The 12,494-nt window shown below is 45.7% G+C and overlaps 1 protein-coding gene across 4 annotated transcripts in view; it reads right to left on the bottom strand.

Annotated features, from left to right (window-relative positions):
- Positions 1-12,494, bottom strand: part of ZMAT4 (zinc finger matrin-type 4) — a 200,875-nt gene that overhangs the window by 38,373 nt on the left and 150,008 nt on the right. For all 4 annotated transcript variants that reach the window (XM_089773817.1, XM_089773815.1, XM_089773816.1 and 1 more), the window contains one exon: positions 7,687-7,914. In XM_089773817.1, the coding sequence (XP_089629943.1) occupies positions 7,687-7,914 (228 nt within the window). The remainder of the gene's footprint in view (positions 1-7,686; positions 7,915-12,494) is intronic.

Genomic DNA, 12,494 nt, shown 5'->3' with positions numbered 1-12,494 from the left:
GGGAGGACAGTGTTTTTAATTTCTCTCTCCCGTGGTGTTTTTCCTTGTTCATTGCATGAGACAGGACCCTCCTCACTCTTGTCCCCCCTCTCCCCACACACACACACTTTTCTTTCCTTAATTATACCATGTCATAAGTGGAAGAATGATGAATCTTAGACCTGCTAAGACCACACACCAAGATCTGGAGGTACCTGCTGCAACATACAGGTAATTACAGTGACAGAAATCTTCTGTCATATTTGCAGAAAGATAACTTGCTTTGGCAGGTAAGGGCCTCACAGACCCAGAGAAATTGGTGTGATATTTCACATATGGCTAAACATAACCAGGGCTGCTAACAGCACCCAAATGCACCACATCATTAGGGGGAAAACACAAGTTCCTGTTCTTGTATTCCTCATGGAAAGACCATTACGAAGCTCTGAAGCTTGTCACCAGGTAGAAAAGTCTGTCAGGTGACAGTATGAGCTTTCTTGGACCTGCTGACTATGAGAGCAGGAGCTGAGGAAAAAATCAAGTTGGCAGGTGTGTGCAGAACTCTGTAGGCAGACACTGGGCTGGACTCTAATCTGAGACATGCCAACAGCCATTGCTGAATACCTTGAAAAGCTTCCTCTGCTCAGGCAAAGCGTCTGATTTCTAAGGCCATGCTGCCAGGATCACACACACCTCCGCTGAGAGCTGAGCACCGAGAACAGGGAAGTGATGCCATTAGAGAGACTTTTTATTGGTTTATTTATTACTTCGGAAAAGAAAATAAGACTTCAAAGTCTTATGACTTATGACCCTTGCCCCCCCCCCCAAAAGTCGGTGATTTAGCTGTCTAGAAGTCTCATTTTTCCAGAGATACATTCCACATTGATTTTCCCAAATACTGATTCCTATTTAGCAATACATATTTTATTACAACCATTATCAGAGAATCAAGACTGCTGGAATGTTTGCTACACTTCAAGCTACCCTGCTCACTTCCGTGCTATAAAATGCATCAAACATGAGGTTCCCAGTGTAGTCAAAACAGAATTAATATTTAAAACATGCTGTGGTGAGCCGCCTGGGCTGACTTGAAAAGGAAATGAGTTTGCCATGCAGGGAATATGGAGAAAATGTAACCTAGGGAACAGAGAGCATGGGAAGGTGCTGTCTGCAGAGCTTATTGACAAATACAAAAAAGCATGGGGGAGAGAAAGCTGGGCAACTGTGCACTGAGTACAGCAAGTTGCAATACAGAGGTCTGCCTCCCTCTCTTTCCTTGTCTAACAGAAGACACCATTAGTCTCCCATATGATGGCAGGCAGTCTTTAATAAAAAGTGTGGAAAAGACGGTTTTCTGGCTACCCTGTTCTGAGCATTAGGGCATGTCTTGCAGAACAAACGTTCTTAAAGCCCTTTCATCTGCATCAGCGTGGGGCATGAACACATTTGCATCATTGAAGAAGGAGCCTGGTAAAAGGAACGTGGCCCACTGGACAAACACAGAACTATTTAAAAGCAGAAGCAAACCATGTAGCTACCTCTAAGACCAGTGAAAGATTCTGCACTTTCCTTCGGGAAGTAGGACGTGAGCTCTTTAGTTTAGCATGGACAAACGGAGACTTCAACCAAGGCACACTGAGAACTGCATAACCCTAACCTGACGCAGCTTTTCCTTATTAGATGCAGAATTACAGACACGAGCGCAGAAGGGGGCTCTTCCTTATCGGTGCCCGCTGGAGTCTGCAGAGGATTTGTCTCGTGGCTTTTAGACAGATACTTGAGGTTGTCAGCCTAGTAGGGTACCTAAACCGAATAGACCACGTGGCTTTGCTTCTCCATGCCTAGGGAAGCCTGTATCTCCACGAGGCTCTCGTTTCTACAGGCGGGGCGGAAGAATGAGGGTTGGTTAAGATTCAGAGCTATCCTTCTGCCTCCCAAAGTTTCTTTGAACTTCTCAAACAAGGACTTTATCCTGGGACAAAGGCTAGAGCCCCGGTAGACAACACTGCTGAGACTGCCCTCCATCTGTGCGGACAGCCAGCAGCTAAGAAATCCTCACTAGCAAGAGCAGGGGAGATTTGCCTCCAAAGTCCTCGGGCCATCACCAGCATCCTTTTGCCAAGGTGATGGGCAGCAGTCTGAAGGCAGTACACACTGCAGCACAATGCAGTGTTTGCTGAGCCATTATCCAGAAGGGGGTTTTGCTGCCTCTCCTGTCTATCACAGCTCTGACATGTTATTCGTAGGAACGACAGCGCAGGGCCACTTTGACCTCATGGAGCTGGTATTCATTCGGTGTCATTCCTACAGCGGCTGCGGGGTTTGTGTCCAGTAGCAAAACAGCCATTAGTTAGGTCTAGTAGGATCACAGCAGTAGAAACGTCCTGTTTCAGGGCATAAACTGATGAGTGCACAGATCAGAAAGGAGTCCTTTGTCCCACGTACGGCAACACTCGGACGGTCAAGCGAATGACACAGAGTGACAGATTTCCATCTTCCTCTGAAGCATGAAGTGTCACTTCCACAGGCAGAAAACTAGACATGGTAGGTTAGTGATCTCAGCCATTATGGAAAGTCCTAAATGTGATTCTACACTGATGTCTGCAGAAAAAGTGGGGTGATAACCAAGAGGGGACTTTCTTCTATGCATGCACACATATATACACGTGTGCATGCGGCACTTTGTTTCCTGTTCTAGATAGTCAGAGCTGAGAAGGATAAGTGTAGACAATTCTCTTCTTTTGAAAGACGACTCTGTTAATGCCACACTAATGGAGAAGACATGCGATAAGCGGGTTCTGACATTTTCAGCAACAAAGGATTAACCTAGTTGACCAGAGTGGTTGCTGCTGGTTTCACTACAGCAATACCTATTACAGCTGCATTGGGGGCTTTATCAAAATGATGTTTCATCAGAAATGCTGCACAAGTGTTGGTTTTGATTCACTTTCTGGTTTCAAACATTTTTTGAAATAAAATGTTTGCAACTGTTGAAATAAAAGGAAAAATTCTATTTTTCATGTGAAAATGACTGTTTAAAATATAGGTTAATTTTAATTTCTAGTAAACTAAAATGTCAAGATATAAAACAGAATTTTGAAATTACTGTTTCGATTGACTCAATCTAACGTTTTTTATTTCACGTTCATGCGTGCGCTGTGGCCTTTTCCAAGAAGTGACTGAGAAATCCTTAGGCTCTTTGCAGCTATTCTGCTTCACTGAATGCAGCATAAGAAGCTGCAAGCATAAATAGAACAGAGAGCTCTAGCTGACCTCCACCCTCCAAGTTAGGCAGCAGTGAAACTCTGTGCTTGTTCTGGGCAAGGACTGACACTGGGACAAACCATCTAACAACACAAAAACAATTGCCAAATTCTAATTTGTTACAGATACTATTTCCTCCTGCAGGTGAGACGTGACCACAAAACTAACAGCATCAACCCACCTAACTAGCCAAGATATATGTAAAGATGTAAGTAAAGGCGGGAAGACAAATGTAATAACTCAGGTGTCAATACACAGAATGAAAAGCCCCTAGTAATTTAAGAGCCTTACGACTTATCTTCACTGCTGTAGACAGTGACGCTGTGACAGTCGATCTTCCAGCATTCGATTTAGCGGATCCAGTTAAGACCCGCTCAATCAAACGTTGATGGTGCCCCTGTCGGCTGGGATGCTCCTCGCAGACACAAAGAAGAAGGGAAATTGATGACAGCATTTCTCCCATCGACCTCCCCGCGACAGGGCTGCCCCAGAAAAATTGATGTAAGGTACGACGACTCCAGCTATGCAATTGTTGTCGTTGGAATTGTGCATCTTACATTAATTTTCTGCTCCGGGATAGACTGGGCCTAAGATTCACTGAACACTAGGCCCAGAGCTCCTAAGGTTCTAAGTCACTTTTGAAATTCGAGACTGGGGTGATTTTGAAAACATTAATCATTATATTAACAGTGGCAATGCTGAGTGTATTAATATTAATTTTGTTCATTACACAGACACTAACATTAACTGTGAATGATACAAAGTTGGGATTCACACCCAAACTTCCCCAAGCTTAGGCATGAGGAGATCTGAGATTTCCACTCAGGAGAAACTCTAATGAAAGTAGTCTCAGAGGGGTGGCCGTGTTAGTCTATAGCTTCAGTCCTGTGGTACCTCAGGGTGTGTCTAGACTACAGGGTTTTGTCGACAAAAGTGAACTTTTGTCGACAAAACTATACCTGCGTCCACACTGCTGCTGAGTTCTGTCGCCATAATGTCAACAGAACTCAGCAGTTTTGTCGACGTCTGTAAACCTCATTCTACGAGGAATAACGCCTTTTGTCGACAGGGTTCTATCGATAGAAGGCGTTATTGCATCTACAGTGTCCTTTGCGTCTACACTGTCATGTCAACAAAGCGGCTTGCTTTGTCAACAGAACTGGATGTAGTCTAGACACTCTGTTGACAGAAGCTTTGTCGACAGTATCTGTCGACAAAACTTCTGTTGACAAAAGCCTGTAGTCTAGACTTTCCCTTAGAGACTAACAAATATACAGAGAATCATGAGCTTTTGTGGGTAAAACTCACTTCCTCAGATGAGTTGGAGTGAAAATAGAACACAGACTTACTGGAATGGGCCCAAATCTTAATTTATCTCAATGAGCCTAAATCAGGAATAATTCTACTGAAGCCAATTATGTTACACTGGCATTAACCAGGCCCTGTATTCCTTTCCAATAACGCCTAAGAATCAGCCACTTGGTTCAGATTGTGAGGTGAGGTTCAATTATTATGCCAGCTACACAGGCCTGTTCCCACTGGATTGAGTCTGCAAATAAAAATCACAGACAGGAACTGCAAGTTATGATTAGCAAACAAAGAATTTCTGTTTGTGTTAAGACCCTTAGGGTGTTGTGATCATATGTCTTTCTTATCGAGTGGTTATGTCAAGCCTCTGACATGTAGAAAATGATGTGAAATCACTTGAAATTACATATGATTGCTGAAAGCCTGAGAGAATAATGAATAGTGAATAACGTGCCTCGTGTTCAGGCAGCCACTGACGTTAAACAAATGCCATCTCTTTTTTGTTCAGAAGATTTTGAAATATTAATTTCACAAGAGAGATAATTGCAACCAAAACTCTGTTTAATAGCAGTAACAGGGCAATTTAACCCAACAAAAATAAGGGAATTAAATGGAGAGGCTCATGTTACTGGAGGGGGCTTGGAATGGGTTCTTATCCTATAAACAAAGCCTAAGCACTCAACAGCTTGGCCCGACTCCATACGGATTTTGCAGGTGAAAGCTCTGACAACATTGCGATTGGTAGATTGCTAGAATATGACCAGAGTTGAGCTTTTAAGTTTGCCAGACTTTACTGGTATAATCAAGTTTATGTCAATATTGGACCGGATTCTCCCAGCCAGCAAGTCAAGAGGAATGAGCAAAGCACTACTCCCCACTCTCAGAGAACAGATGCCAGCCAAGCCCAAGCTCCAGGTGGAGCAGCCTTTAGCCTGCTCTAACTTACAGCAGCTGGAGGTGAGAGGAGTCAGCTGGACTGTGGATTGGGCTGATGATATCCCCCTTCTCCCTGCACCAGGAGCCAGCAAAGGGCTGTTGGAGGAGCTGCTATAATAGCCCTTTACTTCTGGAGCCTTCTTCTCTGCAGGGGAATCCTCCTGGGGCCACTGAAGCTGCAGAACTGGGTCCGTGAATTGTCCGTTCAGGAGACATGAGGTGTTTTCTCCTCCAAAATGAGAAGTTTCATCACTGAAAATGGGGGAAGTACCCTCTCCAAAACGTCCAACGCTCGCAGCAAGGTGCCCCCCCGCCACAGCTGTCTGTGTGTACACACGTTCCTGTTTCCTTCTCCCCAGCACACTGCACTGACCATTAATGCCCAGTTCACTGATGCTACGTTATCTGCAAATCCAACCGATACCATGGGACTCAGAACAGCTGCACGTTTTCAAAACCAGTACCGACCAGTCGGTACCTTAAACCCCTCCATCCTAACACACCTAGACAAGGGCTAAAACATTTCAGAGTCGATTCATTTACTGCTACTCGTGTTCCCCAACCACACCAGAGCCAAGCACAGTTCAAGGTAGCAAACATTTCCACATGGCCGTTCCAGTTCATTCTGCACTGCATGTGTTCAGCAGGGGGCAGTGAGTCAGCCTATGAGACATACTGATGCATTGTGAGCCATTCTGGGGAGCACACAAAGAATCTGGGAAAGTGCCGAAGGGTTTATCTGAATCTCAGACATACATAAGTGACAGCGAGTCTATTAGGCCAGGTCCACACGATGGGGGAAGGTCGGCTTAAAATACACAATTCCAGCCATGTAAAAAACGTAGCTAGAGTTGACATATCTTAAACCGAGCTTTGGCGCCATCCTCACAGCGGGACGTTGACGGGAGAAATGCCCCCGTTGATTTCCCTAATTCCTCACGGGAGGATGAATACTGGTATTGACGGGAGCACCCTCAGCGTTCAGATCAGCAGGCCTTTACTATGTCAAATCAAAAGCCACGGCGTCGATCTTCCCACAAGTGGAAACGTGGCCTTCGTTATTGAGGGGAGATAGTCATTTCCGCCAAAAGAAAGGGAACTAAAACTCATATTGACTGTTCTGCTGGGAAAGCAAAACCCTGCGCTGTTTTGAAAATCTCAATGAGCACCTCTCCCTTCGTCTACTTCAATTCATTATTCCGGTACGCACATAATGAACGGTGTCACATTACAATGGAAACTTGTGCCTTAAACGTTCCCCCCTTTTAGAAATTCTCACTCTTTAATGAGAGAGTCTCCTCAGCATTTGATACTGGGCCAATCCCCCGCCGGGGTGAGCTAGCACAGCTGTTAAAAAGGAAGCTCCACTGATATACACCAAGGGAGGATCTGAACCCAAACTCTCGTGTGGATGGATGCAGAGTATTTATCAGCCACAGAACAGCGAAAGGGGGCTCAGACACTTGTCCTTCCTAGCCAATTGCTGTGAAGCATGTAGCCACCAAGATGCATTTCCAGGTGAGGCTCACACCTGCGAGTGAAGCAAAGGCAAGACTCGGGGTCCATGTGGAGAGTTAAAAGCCTTACGCGGGCGGCTGAGCAAGTCACATCCAGTTACCACTTTTGTCTGTTATCTGAAATAAAATATTCACACCCCAGAGGCTTTAGAGCCCCAGTCATGAAGAGGCGTATTTCTGGAAGAGCCGGAGTGCTGAGAACTCAGCAGCGCAGTGAGGAACATTTGCTCGCTAAGCAAACACTAGACATAAAGCAGACAGGTTGTGACTTGTCCCGCTTGGCGCCCTGACATGGTCTGGCGGCGCGCGTGCTGTTTAAGCAAGTGAAGCAGGGGCAAAGGGTCAAGGAAAGTCCTTCAGCTGAGGAGAGACAGTTGCCTCGCGGCGTTTGAGCTCTGGTAGGAAGGGAGGGGGAGGAGCAGGAACGAAGCACGAATCAGAGGATTTGTGGTGCTCCGAAAGTGCTGGGGGTGGGGGAGGAGGTGCAGGGCACTTGGGAGAGGGGGGCATTCAGGTGGAACCTCAGTGGGTTGCAGTCGGCCTGCGCAGATTGTCCACCAATGTGCTAACTGCTAGGAGAAATGCTTAAGGTGAACAGGGAGAGACTACGCTGGAAACCCATTAAAACCCACAGAAGAGGAATCTTCCCCTTCAACACACAGAGGCTGTTCAAGGCTCTTACCTCTCAACTCTCCGAGGTCCAGCGTCTTCCCTAGTTGTTCTAATAAGTCAGCTCTGGCTGCGTTCTTTTTGTGCTTTTTGCCATCATAATGTTGCTGTGCCATCATGGGGTTATTGAACCAGGCTGCACAGAGCTGGCAGTACCTATCAGAGTCTCTCCTTTGGTGAGGTGATGACACCACAGGAGAACTATCTGCATGCGGCTGCTTTAATGAGCTCAGAGTGGTTTCTGTAAAAAAAAAAAAAACCAATCAGACACTGAGTTTTTCCAGCTCAACCACTATTGTTCATATCACCAGAAACTTAAAGAGACAGCCCCTACATTTGAGAGAGAGAAGAATTAGCAGAGGTTTGCATCTTCCATTGCAGAAACTGTTGCTCTATATATTTTGCATGCTGTGGCTTGGAAATCCACCATCTCCCACAAGATGGAAGTGTTAGTGCACTTATGTTGCATGAAACTATTTTTTCAATTATTTGGATTACACCAACTCAGGAAGTAAAGGTTCTTTTAGCTGCATGGTTTCTTAAGAATATTTTAATTGGTAAAGTTTCATGTTAAAATGGCTAGTTACATAAAAACCTAGTGGTGAATCATAGAATACGAGAACTGGAAAGGACCTCGAGAGACCATCAAGTCCAATCCTCTGCCCTCATGGCAGGACCAAGCACCATCCAGATCATCCCTGATACATGTTTGTCTAACCTGCTCTTAAACATCTCCAATGCGAGAGATTCCACAACCTCCCTAGGTAATTTATTCCAGTGTTTAACCACCCTGACAATCAGGAAGTTTTGCCTAATGTAAAACCTAAACCTCCCTTGCTGTAGTTTAAGCCCATTGCTTCTTGTTATCAGCAGTTAATATATGGAGATATACCTATCTCTTAGAACTGGAAGGGACCTTGCAAGGTCATCAAGTCCAGTCCCCTGCCTTCACAGCAGGACTAAGTATCATCTCTGTCACATTTGCCCATGACCCCTAAATTGCCCCCTTAAGGGCTGAGCTTATAACCCTGGATTTAGCAGGCCTATGCTCAAACCACTGAGCTATTCCTCCCCCCAAAGGTTAAGGAAAATAAGTTTTCTCCCTTCTCCTTGTAATACCCTTTTAGGTACATGAAAGCTTTTATCATGCCCTCTCCCAGTCTTCTCTTTTCCAAACTAAACAAACCCAATTCTTTCAGTCTTCCTTCATAGGTCATGTTTTCTAGACCTTTAATCAACAACTGTAATCAAAGAGCATAACTCTATGAACAGACATGTGAAAGCCAAACATTTCTCAGGGTAGGAAAAATGATTTATAATCTGAACATTCTTGTTTTCAGTTTGTTTAGTCTTATCAAAGAATAGAAAAAAAAACAGAAAATTTTTTAAATGCCACAAAACCAGCACTCAGTAGCCAATCTCCTCTCTTAAACATCGTAATATACTATTAATAGGTGCCAGCTACATATAAACCTTCTGTTTAGCCTCTCAGTTCTCTACAGAGTCACCAGAAGGCTCTAGCAGTCTACTTTTGAAAAAGTGATTCTGATACAAAAGGCTTCAAAAGAAAAAAAAGAATAATCATTAGTCATAATGCAATAGAGGAGTAACATGTACGTGCCATGGTCTCTCTGCTGAGTAACACAATTGATAAAACCAAAAATAATAAGAAAGGTAAAAACGGTGATTCTCTCAGAATATCAGAATACACTCATGAGTACTTAATTGGCACACCTAGCTCAAATATTCTTTTAAATGGGGATTTCCATTTTTAGATTTTAAATAAAATGTCTAATATAAAATTAATATTTAAAACTATGCTCTCAGGAAATATGCTTCCTGGGAGAAGAGAAGGGAAATTTGCACTCTAAACATCAGTTTGAGAGCTCTTCTTTTGATCAGAAGGTTTCACTGCTATTCTAGCTCAGCTCTAATGAGATTGCACCTGTAGGGACTGACAAAGTGATGAAACGGCTTCATTATTTGATCCTGAGACTTTCCTCAGTGAGAAAAAATAATGATATATTTAGACACACAATTATGACCTGACCCCTCTGTGATCTCCCCCATGGTTCAAAAGTGTTAATACAAGTTACAAATCTTCAGCTGACCGGTATGTGAAAGGATCTCTATTCACTTTACTTCAGGAAACTGTATCTTGCCTCTAATGTTACTTACAACCTTATCAATTTTCAGGGTTTTATGAGAGTCTATTGTTTTTGATGACAATGGCAAAGGTATTGAATTTTCATTGCCTGAGCTATAGTTGATTCTGAAACACAGTTCTACTTTCTAATCCCTGACTGGGGAATTACTTAGGAAGAGAAATATTTCCTAGGCTGATACCTCATATGCGCTGGTCAGAGCCATACGCCACAGAGTATTAACAAAATGAGCTCCTTTGGGTATTAGTTAACAACATTATTATACAATTGACTCTTCTACTGAGACTTTTATTCTCCTCTTTGTATTGGCTGATGGATTTTCCACTTGCTCTGGTTGAATTTATTTCATTCCACCAAGTGATGGTGTTGTCTGTTCACTGTACTGCTATTGTTTCACTGGCATAGCTTGAAGCAAAATAAAGAGCAGTTCTGCTAATGAGACTGTCTCCCCTTCCCACATCCATGTCTTGCCTTAGACGGCAAGCTCTTTGCACCCGAGGCCATGTGCTTGACAGAGCCTTACTCCTGCCTACAGCCGGTAGGTGCGTCTCCAGTAGTACACACAGTAAGTAGCGACACTGGCTACGCTTGTTTATGCAGATTCAGGCTAACACGATACCCCTCGGACATTAGCTACACTTACGCTCAAGCTAATTCAGCTCCCTGTGTGGCATTGTTGCTTCGTTCTGTCTGTGCTTTCAGCTTTGAATCCCCCAGGCCCTTGTCTGGTTTTATCCACTGCAGGGGGGACTTGGGAGTGGCTGGTAAATCCACCCGGTCCTGCTCTGTGTGGGCTGGGAAAAAGCCTGCGGTGCAGAGCAGCCTCCAGTGGGGGGAGCTGCAAGCAGCACCCCTCTCCGCCAGCCCCAGGTGCAATCCCCACAGCGGGGGCTGTGTGCACTCCGGGGAGAAATCCTGGGGTGAGGCAGCCTCTTCCTCAAGCAGCACCCTGGCACAGGCTGTGCCACAGCAGGGCCCTGCCTTGGGCCCCTTTCCCTCCCCCATGGTCTGTCTGCGGCAACGCAAACCCTTTCATTGCCAGGAAGTGCCGCTGTCTGCAGATGCCCCCTAGAAAATGCTGTTCCCCCAAAGCAAAACAAGCTACAACACAGCTGCCCCTCAGTCCCATGCCCCGGTCACCCACCCACCTGAGAGCCATTAGCCACCCTCTCCAGTTCCTCCTGAGCTGGCTCCAGGGCCCCACCCTGCCGCTTCTCTCCCACAAGGGTTCTCTGGTAGCCCCTCGTCAGGCCTCCTTCCAGCGATTCACTCCACCGATGAGTCCCGCCACCCACCTCTGCTCCGGGGAGCCTCCTGCCTCTTCCACCCAGCTGGCACTGACCCGCTGGTTCCTGGGGGGCCTCTGCACAAGCCTTCTTCACTTCCTGCAACCTGCAGCAAGACAGGGAGCTGATGGGTCAGTCTGCCAGCTCCTGCCTCAGCCACGCCCCTCACCATTCCTGTGCTTCCCCGGAGTGGGGTTTGGATGGGACTGTGCAGAGAATATCCATGTATCCCTGCTTCAAGTGGTGGGGCTGGGCTGCGAGCACACAGGGAAACCGTGCAACGCCCACACTTGCCCACCTCTGGGTTAGAACAAGGGCGTGGTGAGCACACATGGCTTTGTGTCCATCAGGGAGCAGAGCCTCTGAATACGACACCCCAAGCGCCAGTCTCCAAGCACAGCCTGCCACCCGCTGCTCTTCCATGTGCATCGCTAATAACGGCACGAGGAACAGGAAAGCTGTCACAGGACTGGCCTCCAGTTCCCAGTGTCTGCCCCATGGATCACACCCCATGGATCACTCATGGCCGGGGTCGGGGCCACTGGCTCCTGTAACTACGGTGAGCTTTCCGCTCGTTACCAGAAGCCTCATCTTGGTTTCCCAGTCGGAGAGGGTGCAGAATTCTCCATGCGAATGCTAACAACCCCCTCCTTTGTCAACACAATCACATAGTTCGACGTTGATATCCGACATTTATCCCTCCTTCATTTGCACCTAAATTAGTTGTGGGTGTGACAGTTTCCTTGCGCCTTTCCCAACCCACCCACCCTCATCTGCTCTGCACAGACTGGGCACAGTATGCTCCCCTGTGCCGTGCTGGAGGCATGCCATACTACCCTTGCCGTATCATTCCGTGCATTGCTAACTCTGTACATACAGTGCGAAGACGTTTCCAAGGCCCAGACACTTTGTCACTTTCTCCCACAGAAACATAGTAACCAGCTCTGCTCTCTCTTTTGAGCCTCAAAGATTTTATTATGCAAGCAAAGGACAAAAAAGACTTCTCCAAGAGAACTCACATGGCACAGTCATTGCTCAGGAAAGGCCAGATGGCATTTTCCTCATAAAAGCACTTGTTTCTCAACAAAGAAAAGCAATCTGGCTATCACTTCAGTGCTTTGCATTCCAAACGGACAAGTACATCCGTATAGGCATGACACACAATCCAAATACATGGCAGGAAAACAGCAGGTTAGCATGTAATTCACGAGTGCATTTTAATGCATACACACAAGAGGGCAGAGTTAAGGCTGCAGAGCAAAGCAATCAAAAATCAGGAAATAAGTGATCTAGCAAGCTTAAGATTCTTTTAAAGTGGTATTTTTACCGGGAATTAAAGTGTTACTTCCTGGTGTATTATCATTTACCAG

This window comes from Pelodiscus sinensis, chromosome 28, assembly GCF_052426305.1.
Source record: "Pelodiscus sinensis isolate ZL-2025 chromosome 28, ASM5242630v1, whole genome shotgun sequence".
In the NCBI taxonomy this organism is placed as follows: Eukaryota; Metazoa; Chordata; order Testudines; family Trionychidae; genus Pelodiscus; species Pelodiscus sinensis.
The sequence above is the reverse complement of the archived record's forward strand: the minus strand, read 5'-3'. Positions and strand labels throughout refer to the sequence as shown.